General features: G+C 38.0%; 2 protein-coding genes across 6 annotated transcripts in view; both read right to left on the bottom strand.

Annotated features, from left to right (window-relative positions):
- LOC134794875 (uncharacterized) overlaps positions 1-13,862 on the bottom strand; it is a 114,706-nt gene that overhangs the window by 54,197 nt on the left and 46,647 nt on the right. The gene's annotated exons all lie outside the window — the stretch shown is intronic.
- LOC134794886 (ankyrin repeat and LEM domain-containing protein 2) overlaps positions 1,066-13,862 on the bottom strand; it is a 203,447-nt gene continuing 190,650 nt past the window's right edge. Inside the window, exon 13 of the mRNA XM_063766718.1 lies at positions 1,066-1,610. Within this exon, the coding sequence (XP_063622788.1) occupies positions 1,575-1,610 (36 nt within the window). The 3' untranslated portion in view covers positions 1,066-1,574. The remainder of the gene's footprint in view (positions 1,611-13,862) is intronic.

Below are 13,862 nucleotides of genomic sequence, written 5' to 3'. Positions count from 1 at the left end.
CCAGGCGACGTAATCGCGCAGCACACCCGTCTCGGGTGGATCTTGTCAGGTGATATTGAGGTAAATACAAGCAGGTCTCATAATGTCAGGAGCTTTCACATCACAAGACAGGTCGAGGAAGATAACAATCTACTAAGAAAATTCTGGGAATTGGAAACAGAACTTTATACAACCAAGAAAGCTTGGTCTAAGGAGGAAGAAAGTTGTGAAGAAATCTACAAAAATACAACGGTAAGAGAGGAATCAGGAAGGTATGAAGTGCATCTGCCCCTGAAACAAACTAAAGAAGAAACAATAAAGCTTTGTGGTGAAACAAAGCAGCAAGCAATTACTAGGTTCCAACACCTAGAAAGAAAGTTCCAGAGAAATGGTCAAGCAACTCTGAGGATTTGTTAAAGTACTTACAAGAGGTTAGTGACAGTAAAGAAACAGTGAACAGTCTAGAAATAAAGCTAGATAAGGTAATAAAGATACTTGGACTTACCTGGGACAGGAACGAAGACACCTTTAAAATTACTGTGAACTTACCGGAACTCAGGAATCCTGTAACAAAAAGGTTAGTTTTATCAGATGTGGCGAGTCTCTTCGATCCCTTAGGGTGGCTGGCTCCAGTCGTCATAACAGCGAAGGTCATGATACAGAAATTATGGCTTTGCAACCATGGATGGGATGAAGAACTGCCCGCAGAAATAGTTAATGAATGGGTTACTTACCGAGACGAGCTGAACGAGCTGCAAATGATCGGAATCCCACGGTGGATGAAAATCACAGCAGGCTGCAAGGATATACAAGTGCATGGGTTCGCTGACGCATCATCAGTGGCCTACGCCGCAGTAGCTTATGTGAGAGTCGTAGATCAGGATGACGAAGTCCATATTACAATGAATGCAGCCAAAACAAAGGTGGCGCCACTGAAGCAGTTGAGTATACCGAAATTAGAACTGTGCGCCGCAGTCTTGCTTGCGAAGCTATTGCATGAGCTCTCAAACTTATTGAAGATACCAATGGAGAAGACATATGCCTGGACAGATTCGATGGTGGTCCTAGCGTGGTTACAGTCTCAGCCAAGCCGATGGCAAGTTTTTGTGGGCAACAGAGTCTCAGAAATCATACAAATAATCGACAATGACAGATGGCGACATGTTCAGTCAAGAGACAACCCTGCCGATCTGGCCTCTAGGGGAATCAGAGCAAGAGAGATAGTAGATAATGGACTATGGTGGACTGGACCAGAGTGGCTGAAAGACAAAGAAACCGAGTTCACTAGAGTTGACATTCTACCAACAAGTTTAGAAAAGAAGAAGACGTTTCACATTAACCTAGGTGACAATCCTATCTGGGAAAGGTTCTCATCCTTGACAAAGTTGAAGAGAGTACTAGCTCAATGCAGAAGATTTATAAACTGGAAAAACAAGACAAGTCGTGAAGATTATTTGACAGCAGCTGAAATGGAAGAAATAGAAATGAGATGTATAAGATACTACCAATATTCGATATATGAAGAGGAAATTAAAGACCTGAAAAAGAATGGTAAAATTAAGGCAAAGAGTTCTTTAATCACACTGACCCCATACTTAGATGAACATGGTCTGTTGAGGGTCGGGGGCCGCCTTAACAACTCTTCCATAGCAGAAGAAGCAAAACACCCTATCATCATTCCCAGTAAGCAACATATCACGAAACTGCTGATAAAAGAAGCACATGTCAGAACATTGCACGGAGACATACTGGCTATGATGACATACATTCGAAGCAAATATTGGATTATTGGTCTAAAGGCAGCTGTCAGACAAGTTACCCACAGTTGCAGGACATGTATCGTGGAAAAGGCTAAAACTCAACAGCAACTGATGGGCCAGTTGCCCGCCCCGAGAGTTACGCCTCACCGTGCGTTTCTTAACAGCGGAGTAGACTACGCAGGACCTGTGCAGTTGAGGACGTCTAAGGGTCGCGGGCACACGTCGACAAAGGGATATATTTGTCTTTTCATCTGCATGTCCACCCGAGCGATACATTTGGAGGCTGTGACGGACCTCACGGCACAAGCTTTCATTGCAGCTTTCCGTAGATTTGTTGCCAGAAGAGGCCGCTGCTTGCATCTTTGGAGCGACAACGGGACTAATTTTGTAAAGGCCGATAAAGAGCTAAGAGACATGTTCGCAAAGAGCAACTCAAGTGTAACTAAGGAAATCGCTGAACTCTTAGCCAATGATGGCACAAGCTGGCATTTTATTCCCCCGAAGGCTCCCAACTTTGGTGGACTTTGGGAAGCTGGCGTACGCTCGGTAAAAAGACATCTAAATCGTGTTAATGGCACCATAAAGCTGACATACGAAGAGATGGCGACTCAGCTGGCTCAAATTGAGTCTTGTTGTAATTCAAGGCCATTGTCACATTTAGATGAAACGTTAGACACCTTAAATCCACTTACACCTGGTCATTTTTTGATCGGAGAACCGGTAACTAGCGTTCCGGATATAAACTATGAAAATAGAAATGTTAACATGCTGACCAGATGGCAGCTTATACAAAAACAGACGCAAGATTTTTGGAGAAGATGGAAAGCGGAATACCTAAACACCTTACAACAACGTTACAAGTGGCAGGACACAGTGAATCCGCCAACTGTTGGAGATATCGTTGTAATCAAGGAGGATGACATGCCGCCGGCAAAGTGGCTATTAGGAAAGATAACAGCCTTACATCCAGGACCTGATCAGCTGGTGCGAGTTGTTACTGTGCAGTGTAAAGGAAACAACCTTTTGAAGAGGCCCTTGTCTAAATTAGTACTTTTGCCAAAACACCCCGATAATTAGGCTACAGTGTCCGCTTACCATGACTTTAGTATAGGCCGTATATTTGTATGTCACCATCGAGATGTACAAACCCGAGTATAACAGGGTGGGCGGTCAGTCTTTTAAAATACACCTAATTAAAGTTTAAAGTAAATACCTACTTATTTACTTACCAGGTAAACCCTCTAATCAACCCAATCAGACATATACTTAGTCGCGAATAAAGTTAAACGATCATTAGATAATCGCTTTCCCGTTGCGTATCTCAATACATATGCATATACCAAGTATACTTAAATACTTACCTAGACATAACTTGTAAACGTTGGGATGATTTAGATAGTTATTTAACAAATAAACCACTCCGGTATTATTTCGCCAACATTAAACATTACACAAAAAGATACCTTATTATGTTAGCATAAGAATCATACTCGAGTGTGTTCATTTTCATTGGATAGTTTTAAAATCTAAGATGTAGGTATACGAGTTTCTATGTTCGTACATAAACTAAACATTATTTATTAAAGATATTGTCTGTTTAGCTAACATCAAGTTTGTAGTTAAATGTACCTAAAACAATCCATACAGTCCATTACAATTGAATCTAATCAAATTACGTTGGCAAACAAGATGTTGTTTTGTAAAATAAATAAGTTTATAGTTGTAAGTACGTAAAAATGTGTTATAATATCTTACCTACTTGTTACATGCTAATATGTGAGATTACATTACAAATAGTTATTAAACAATCTAGTTCATCTATTTGTAATCTATTTGCTTTAATTATTTTGTTAAACTGCTCAATTTACATTATTTAGAAGCGAGACGATATAACTAGAAAACATGAACTATGGAAAATTACACTTTATTTCTTGAATGTAAGATTCAAAGTAGTTTGCTTATTGTGGATAACATATGTACGTATATCTCTCAAAGGTAAACGAGCAGCTGGGTGATGGGATTTTGTTTATTTCTTAACATTATTATTGGTTAATAGTTAGTAGATATTTGTGGGTACCTAGCTTGACTAGTTATGTAGCACGTAATTAGCACCAAGCTAACTTGTTTGTGAGATTATAATATTCTCTAAGGCCCGACCATAGATAGATATTGTGTTTCTAACGAATAAAATGTACCTACATATTTTAGTATAAATAATTAGCGCCGATAGTGTAGTTTAAGTTGTTCCTACCTATTGTACTGAGTAAAGACTTATAGTTTTTATTTATAATGATTTGGTTTCACAGTTTGCAGGACTGTTATTTGTTAACTTAACGCTTAATGTAAACTTAATCGACTTTAGATTTTGCCTTACGTAACTTATGTTTTTCGGTTAAAGTTTACAATGTACCTAGTGTTATTTTGTGGTTTTAGGTTAACGAATGTTTTCTTACTCATTCTAGAGCTTAGTTTAAAAACTGTTGTTTTTGGTAGGCGGTATGTTAAGTCGAAATTTGATTACCTATACGCACCTATACATGCATACTGCATACCTATATGTACCTATGATGAGTTGACCCCGCCGCAGTTTAGTTGCAACAAATAGTCATAAGCGTATGGACCTGTTTTAATTTCTTCTAACACCTTCACTCCAAAATGAACCTTAACGCCTAAACACGCTGTATAAAGTTTTACTCTACCCATGTAATTTAATGAAAGTGCCATTTTCTCAAAAAGTTTTTCACTTAGCAAGTTAGCAGCCTCTCATTATACAAAGAGGTCTACTTTGCAAAATATAAGCCTGAGAATATATTATTTTACGTACTCTATTCAAGTCCATATACGGCGAATAAGTGCTAAAAATATTACCTCAGTGGTTCCAAACCTTTTAACCGGTTATAATTGGATTGGTAATGGCGTTGACCGTGGTTAGCCAGAAGGTTGCTTCTAAAGGTCCGATTGACCTTCCTACGATATACCTAGTGTCTATGACCACCATTTATGCCTTTATATTTTTCCGACCTTATTTCAGAATCTTCTTATTCACAAAATAATAAAACCTTGGTTGAGAAAACGTTGGTAATCACAACACAATCTAAAAATACATGTGTGTGTGTGTGTGTATTCTATGGAACTTACAATAATTATGTTCTACATGGGGGCAAAGTTGTTGTTTAATCCCGCATGCTAAATATTGATAACCGAGCAAGCGAAAGATTTCAAAATTGTGTGGCGAACCTTTTTGGTCGGCTTACGTCCGCCTGCAAAAGCAGGCCGCTTTTTCTAAGTAGATTTTATACTTTGGTGACTGGTGTCACTTGAACTGTCTTAGGAAATATATTATTTGCAATGTCAGAATAAATATATTACGTTTTAATTTCACAGTTACTACATTAGTTATTTCTTTATCTTGAAATAGGAGCCCCACAATTGAACCAAGAGCACCGTGAGTGCAAAATGCAATTTTCTCATTAGTTTTTGAAGAATAAAGATAGCCTTTACGAGTATTATAAATTAAACAAAAGTATATGACATCGAAATTATGTCATATACTTTTGTTCTCTACCATAACAATATCGTACGAAACATATAACAAGCTCTGAGTTCGTCGAACCTTGGATCTAATGTCAGACAGGTTGGCATTGAATCTAACACAGATGCTGCCGATAACATAAACAATGACATTCGGCGCTGCGTTATCTGTATTATTATAACGTGTAAGTTGGAACTTAACACATATATACTGTATAAGTACCTACTTAGGTATGCCATTCTACAGCTTATGCCATTGCAATAAAAGCGACAATTGTGTTCATATTTATACGGCGATTGTATGTAGAACTGACAGACTGGTCAATATGTGTAATGCAAAATCGTGATATGATTAGAATCCATTTATTTTGAATTAAGCCGATTTAAATGACAGTTGTCAAAATGGGAGTGGTACATTATGATGACCGAAACACTCATGTATAATAAGTAGAGAGTTGAGGCATATTATAGTTATTTGTTTTGTCTACAATCCTGCACTAAGTACAAGTTTTCTGTTTGACCCAATGGTTTACTACCCTTTGTACAATTTTTTATCGTGCAATTGGTTTAAATAAATAAATAAGGCGGCAAAGTTATATATATTGTTTAACCGCTCGTGCTAATATTGATACCTGAGCAAGCAAGATTCCAAAATTAAACCACGAGCGTAGCGAGTATTAGTAAACAATTCGAACTAGTTTCGAAGATCTATAACATATATTTTAAACATATTTTAAACTGGTGTCCATTTGGAACACGTGTTTCTCAAGCAGGCCACTGACGAGCCTTCCAAATGGATGCCGTTTTAATGGATTCATCCAAATGGACGGCATCCTAATATTAAACATTGTACGGTTTTTGACATTCACGGACCGATTTTGGATTGCAGCCACGATATTTGGACTGTTGGAAGGCTCGTCAGTGGCCACCTAGACAAATCTATTCACAGATTTGTCTGCCCTTATGTCTGCCGGAGGTCTGTTCACAGATATATATATCTGTACATAAGTAAGTCTACTGAGTTATTACTGTTAATGTCAACGTTAACTTGGTGTCCTAAGTTAACGGACGAGGTCATATGACGAAGGTCGAACAAGCAATACATTCCTCAAGAGCGAAATAATCAAAACAACGCGATTTCGATAACGTCCACATATGTTTACCATATGCTTATCACCATTAATTAAATAATACTACAAATAACCTGAAAATAACAAAGTCGCAGTTGCAAACGAATTTTATAGTACTAACGTCGTTTTGAATTTCAGGTTATTTCTACTTGGAAACTAAACGTCTTATATGCAAAAAGGATCGCAGGCAGATTCGTCATTGTACAAGTGTACATTCGTCTTCCGCAATGAGATAAGGGATATTTATAAAGAGTTATAATCCCATCAGCCAGGAGAGAACCAGCATAAGGGCTGAACTCTAAGGCTAGGGGTCGATATCGCATGCGATTTAAGTTACATTGCGGACTGTTGGTTACGTCAAATTCAACCGACCGATCAAAAACCGCAATGTAATTAAACTCGCATCGTCTAAATGAGCCTGTGTGAGTTCCAGTTCCAATTCGTCACTGTTCATGAGATCAATTTATACTAGGAGAATATTTCTTAGTCAATGACTAGGGCTTCATGACCCATATCCACCATATTTCAATTACAATGCAAAGTTTATTAAGGAAAACTACTATGATAATTAGACTGTTGTTATGGCGCTCACGTGGTGAAAAACATAACATTTAATACCGTTAATAGAACATGAGGACGAAGTAAACACTAGTTTAATCATAACCGCAATTTTTAATTAACATTGTGTTTATTTTGATCTGCGCGTGTTAACAACACGTGTTTTAAGTTTGTATGGTTTTCAGACCCATAGACCACATTGTATGTTTTCAATCGACAAAATGTTATTTGTTTTTTATCCTGAAAACTGTTTCTGACCGAATTAAAATAAAACCCTAAAGTAAGGGTTTAGTTAGATAAATGACTACTCATATAGTTCTGTACGGACATGATGGTCGTTCTTGTCTACGTGACAGGGTGATAAAACGGTGTCCGTCACTTTCTATCCCACGGTGTTAAAAAGTGACAGTTATTTTATCACGTGGATATAAAGCCCAATACGCCTGCAGCATGTCTGGTAGGTACATCTCGTCTCGCCGCAACTTGCAAGAAGTCTATTGTAGACATACTGAACGTGTAGTTATGGAATAAGAAGGATTTACCTAGTATTTATAGTACATTTGTAGATGAGTGCCACGTGTAAAACCACGTTCTTCGTGAAAGTTGAACAACAAACGGTTATCTTTTGTGAATGGTGTTGATTATTTACTCAGAGATTAGATAGAATCCTTAAGCCTTGAAATTAACACTATCTAGTTTGAAGTGGTTTAATCAAGTTTTTAAAAGCTAAATACCTACAACTATATTTTCCCGTGGTTTCACCAAAAGGCAGGTACATATATATTGATATACAGGATGGAACATTTCTAGAGACAGAGCTGAAAGGATAGTGTTATCTAAGCATATCTAAGCGATCTACAATTGAGTTATTATAATCGTAAAGCTGGATTAAAAAGTAAAACAAAAACGTTATAATGAAATATATTTAAATCAGTGACAACCCTACAAAGTTATTTACATTTTAAATTGACACCTGTCATGTCGTTCAATAGGATCTACTTGCTAGGGTTGAAACATACAGATTTTTGCATTAATATTTAACAAACTGTAGCTCAAAAATGGTTAGAAATATTAACGTAAGTGAAAAATAAAGTACTTACCTACGTAGCCTAAACAAGTCCCCGTCTGAAAGTCCTTCGTTCTGTTCCACCCGATATATGCATATACAAAATGTCCAGACTTAACATTCAATACTTAGTAGACAGTGTCAGATGTATTTCCACGTGACGAAAACAATGGAAACAAACAGCCAAGTTACTACTATTTTACGACCTAACTAGACACGTAAACTGACCGTGGTATAAAAGGCATTATGTTACATGCATTTAATACTTTACAAACGATTTAACGTCATTTTCATATGGCCTTGACAGTTATGACTAGGAAGCTAACACGATGCAAGTACGTTTCCGATGTTTTATAGAATTATTTATGGCGTTGAGGGTGCCAGAATTGCCCTGTGCGTTCTATTATATTAGAAGCTGCATATAAATCATTTAGAATTATCTAATACATTTTGAAATTCGTCGTCATCGTAGGTAATTTGATAATAAAATATGTAGGTGTACCACGGAATACTATGGAGGAAAATGGACATTCGAGGCCATAAGCCCTATGATTAGGTACTACAATTAGCGTATTTTTCTGCATGATTGAAAAATATATCAAAACAAAAATGCAGTATGCTATATGCAGTTCTCTAGTAGGTGCTAGCCAACACCATTTGAGTTATGCCGCAAAAGTAGAATCAGAATACAGACGGACATGGCGGAATTTCATGTTCCTAGTCCACTATGAAACTACAAAATCCTGCATCTTCAGTCATACATGGCAAAAACCTCTCTCTCTGAATTTAGATTCCATATTTTAAATTTGTGTTTATCATGTATCAAGCATTTGTGCTGAATAATGGCTATATAAATCCAAATTTTTCCGCCACAAAAATGAACGTTTTACAATTCAACTGAGCCGTAAAAAATAAACGAAAACACGTAAACAAACATTGAAATAACGTTTCGCCTCGCCCTGGGTGGAGATTTGCAGTGTAAACATTAACGAGCGCAAATAATCTGGTGGTGATTAGATTAGCAAAGCCATAACTTTACATGTGGGTTTGTCGTTTACTTGGCCTTGGAAGTTTATGCCTGTACTTATTGGCAGATTGTAAATTTTTGCGTAGGACGTATACGTGGCCAAAAAATAATTTCATACCCGTTGCCAGGGAGGTTTTTGGAATATACTGAGCAACTTTTACTATACGACCAATCGAAAAAAATTACCCTCCCATAGTAAATGGACCAGCCAAAATGTATAAAACAGCCAAATTTTTTGGCTACCCTGTATAGGTGCATAGGAGAGTAGCTATATAGGTGTATAACTATACCTATATAACCTTCTAAACGTAGGCAGGTCTAGCGCAAGGTAACAGTCGATGGCCCTATCATGAATTAAACCTGGAAATATGTGGCTTTCCATCAGAAAGGGTCATTATTATGCTTCATGTATAAGGACCATTCCATCAGAATGTGTGTTGGAATTTCAGATAAAAAGGTTCTTATTGCACTTGAAGCATAAGGACCCTTCTGTGATGGAAAGCCAGAAAATATACGCCCGTGCAGCGGCGACGCGCCTCAGCAGAACAATCGTAGCGCCAATATTGACGAAATCATTAGTAACGCCGCACGTTGTTAATAGCTGATATTCCAACCGCTTAGCCAGCACCCAGCACTCGCCTTACGCGAAATTCATATATCTGCACATTAATTTGGTCGTATAGACATAAAATAATGTAACTTTCATCGCCATTTCCAATGGGGTTGGCCGGTCGAAGTATTTCACAGATGGCGCCAGCATAGGTTTTACTTTCAATCCTACGAATAGATGTGTGTAGAAGGTAAAGAGGTATAGAGAGAGAGAGAGAGCGAGAGAGGGAGAAATGGCTTGCTGCGAGGCGGCGTCAGCAGGATCTTGAGGTCTTCATGGCTGTCCAATATCGGAAGGTCACCAATGTAGAAGGTAGAGAGGTATAGAGAGTACTCTCTCCAGGCGGGTGTTATGCCTGGGAACCGAAGTCGACTGAGAGTTGGTCGGAAGTTATATATATAGCAACTGACATTTAAAACTCCGTAAGCGCGATGTAGGTCTCTTATTAATTGCTTTCTAGCTCCCTAACGCCATCTGTTAGATTATTAATGGCACGACGTTGGCAGTGACAGCTAGAGGAGACGCCACATGTGCCAATTACTTTTGTTGAATTATATTTCCTGCAGTTTAGCCGTTTGAGCCCAATCCCATGGTACAAAACTAGAGACAGTTAATGTCCCTACCTGTGCTGGCGCCATCTTTACGAAGCCTTTGACAGTTGCTGCCAAGTTTCCGCTGCGCTGATGCAACGTTACTGCTGCAGCGTTATAGTATCAGGAGAAGGGAGATAATGTTACTATCAATATCCTCGCTCAAATTAAAGGATCGAACATTCTAATCGTGACAGGAATGCGGCAACGACAAGAACGCAAAGAAATAAAATTGACAGTGAAATCGTTCATTTCCCGCTATAGGTACTCGACGCCGACGGTGCACCAAACGGGGCAAAAACTTTCCTGTAGACTTCATAAAATGAACTCACTTTAAAGCCTAATTTTCGTACCTACTTTATCTTTTTAGGCATGTTAGAACCTCCTAATTCCTTAAATTTGTATGATGAAAAAGTCGTAGAAAAATGTATGCAAATCGTTAACTTTTATAATGTCCACAAAAAAGGTTTTCCTGAACGTTTTTTACCCAGTAACGATGCTGCAGTCATATATACTACACAGAGAGCTACCGTGAACATCGAAAATTAACATTCGTTATATGCCTCTCTATCGCTCTTGCATATTCAAGCGATAGAGAGACAAACAGAAAAACAAAGTGGCTCGCAGGGCAGTGTCGACTGAGGCGATGCAGTTGGAAGTGGTGGGAACCACAGGTCCAAGGCCGTGGACTGTGTGCTCTGCTCTTTCAATATTGGACGTTGAATTAACGGATTTTAATATTATTTATTACGTAATTGTGATAGATTAAAAATCTAAGCGGGTGATAGTGACTACGTAAATTTTTTGGTAAGATCAGTTGTTAAGTGGACTTCAGGATCCCATGAGCCGTGGCAAAAAGGCGGGACAGTCAACGCGAGGAAGGAAAAATATGAGGGGCTTAGGTTTTCCTCGCGTAGTCAATATCCACTAGGGAAATCTAGAGCTTTTTGGAGCTAGATATATTTAAATATGGCTTTGGCTTGACAGTCAGCAACACTATTCGCTTAGCACCTTTGCATACAAACTTCTATACAGAGGGGGACCACTTTTCTATGTAGCTGATTGTACGTCAAATGTTAATATACTGTACTGTGTTTGTTTAATTTCGTCCCGAGAAAGCCACATTTCTATTAGGTAGGTATTCGAATTTTTGGCAATCCGAACTAGTCTCTGTCCCAATTTTCGGATAATCGAGGTTCTACTGTGATAATAAAATGAATGAACAGTTAAAAACTGTCCTCACCGCAGACCACTGTGCAAACATTGAAAAAAACGATTGGTAAATATACAAAAGCGGACTAATTTTAATTTCACGTGTGTTACGTAAGCGTCACGTTTCTATCTCTCGGAATAGCCGCGGCCTTGATCGGGCCAGTCGATGTTTAGCAGTTTAATGGTGATTGTAATGACTCATTGTGATATTCGTATTTTAAATAACTAGTAGTTCGCCCCGAACTGAGAACTCGCAGTTAACCAAAAATTTTGATAGAGCGATTGACTTTGTTGCACCTACTTAGGTATCGTATAGTGCGACATAAAATAGAGTCAGACCAAGAAAAGTCTGCAGCGGATTTGATAGCCCACGCAGTGCAAGTGTTATTTTAAACGTCAAACTTCTATTTATTATGACGTATAAATAACACCGGCACTGCGTGGGCTATCAAATCCGCTGCAGACTTTTTTTGGTCCGACTCTAGTAGAAAATAAATGCGAGCAACACTTTCTACGTAACTGTCACATTTTTGACGTAAAATGCTTACACATGGCAACAATTTAGTATGGACATTTTTGAGTTCCATTTTATTCAATTTCTACCATTTCATGTCGCACTATACACTGAGAGAAAAAACTAACAAAAACACACTTAGAATTACAAAAATAAAACTTAATCCGGGGACAAGGAGAGTCAACTAATAGGAACAAATTGACTTTTGCAATTTCCATTTAGTAGGAAATACAACTTCTATATTTGTAATTTGAAGTATGCTAGAGTAATTTCAGAAATTTGGTTTTGTTATTCCGAGAGGTGCTTTAGCAATATCGGAGGTGATGACGTCATGGGTGAAAACTAACCGTTTTGTAATTCTAAGCGTGCTTTAGCAATATCGGAGACGATGACGTCATAGGTTTTACTAAACTGTACTGCGATTCCAAGCTAGCTGTTGTTATTCTAGAGATAATGACGTCACAGGCAAAAACTAAACTGTTTGCAATTCCTCCGCCCCTAGCAAATGGGCGCCGCGAGAGCATGTCGCGCGCGTGGTAGCTACCCGTCTCTATTTCTGTCTGTATGAATAAAAAAGCATTTGGTAGTATATCTCTGTACTAAAGAGGCACTATAAAAGCCTGTCGAGATATTATACCCATTCCTTTCTTATTCATACAGTCAGAAAGAGACTAGTAGTTATTACGCGCGCAACATGCTCTCGCGGCGCACCTGTGCTAGGAAGGTTGGAATTGCAAACAGTTTAGATTTACCTTTGATGTCATTATCACTAGAATAACAACAGCTAGCTCGAAGTTGCAGAACAATATATTCCTGTAGACCCCAACTACACAGTAGGTCGCGGGTTAATATGTCCATGGCCCACAATATATCCTAAATTTATTATTTAACTTAAGTATGTTTTAAACAAAGAAGACACGAGACACGCCCGCCCGACATCCGACACAATACTAACTCTAACCAAATGAACGTAGCAAGTAGCTGTGTTGGTATTACAAAACTCGTTTAGTGATTGGTACAACAATGAACATAAACACAACAAGTCTATCTACTAAATACCAGTAAACTTTGTAATGTCGCTATAGTAACAACTGAATTGTTATTTTAAATGGGGTAATGTTATTCCCGCGAACTCGTTTTTTAGATATTACAAAACTATGTAAGTGAGACATTTACTAAAATCATAACTTGAAATCACAGATGCTTTTTTCCAAAAATCACAAACTTTACGGAGAATTTTAGTAGTAATAAAAATGGATTGTAACAAATACTGAACTTTGTTTAATGCTCCATTTACTAAAGTCTGTTTGCTGAAATTAGATTTAGTATTACTGAGCTGTTTGTAGAAATAAATAAATTTTACAGAAATAGTGAAACTTCCATGATTACTACTAAAACTTCATTTTTTCCCCCAGTACAGAACTGTTTATTAATTCCTGGTGGTGATTTTTCTCTCAGTGTAGGCGGCAATAAGGCGGCAATGGATCAAAAATCGCCTGGATTTATTGCAAGGTCTGTGGAGCCCTTGACTGATAGATTTAAGCAAAGAGTAGTATGTATAATATATAGGACAAAGAGAGCCCTCCCGTGGAACTTTATTGCATCCATTTTGAAGTGCCATCTGTAATTCTTAACCAGAAATATCAACGTCAATATCGGGGGGGGGGGGGGCATAAATTAGCGTCTAAGTATGTTGCGAACGTAAAAAACTTTGAAGAAAGGCTTCATGATATTTATTAATACACGAAAACAGAAAAGATACTTTTAAATTGACTGTTGATTTAAATAAATTACCCTATCATACACGGCTGGAATAACACACAATTAGAGATGGGTAGGGGTGAGTAAATACTGAGTATTTACTCGGTATTTACTCAAAGCACCC

This window comes from Cydia splendana, chromosome 11 (genome assembly GCF_910591565.1).
Source record: "Cydia splendana chromosome 11, ilCydSple1.2, whole genome shotgun sequence".
Classification (NCBI taxonomy): Eukaryota; Metazoa; Arthropoda; class Insecta; order Lepidoptera; family Tortricidae; genus Cydia; species Cydia splendana.
The sequence above is the reverse complement of the archived record's forward strand: the minus strand, read 5'-3'. Positions and strand labels throughout refer to the sequence as shown.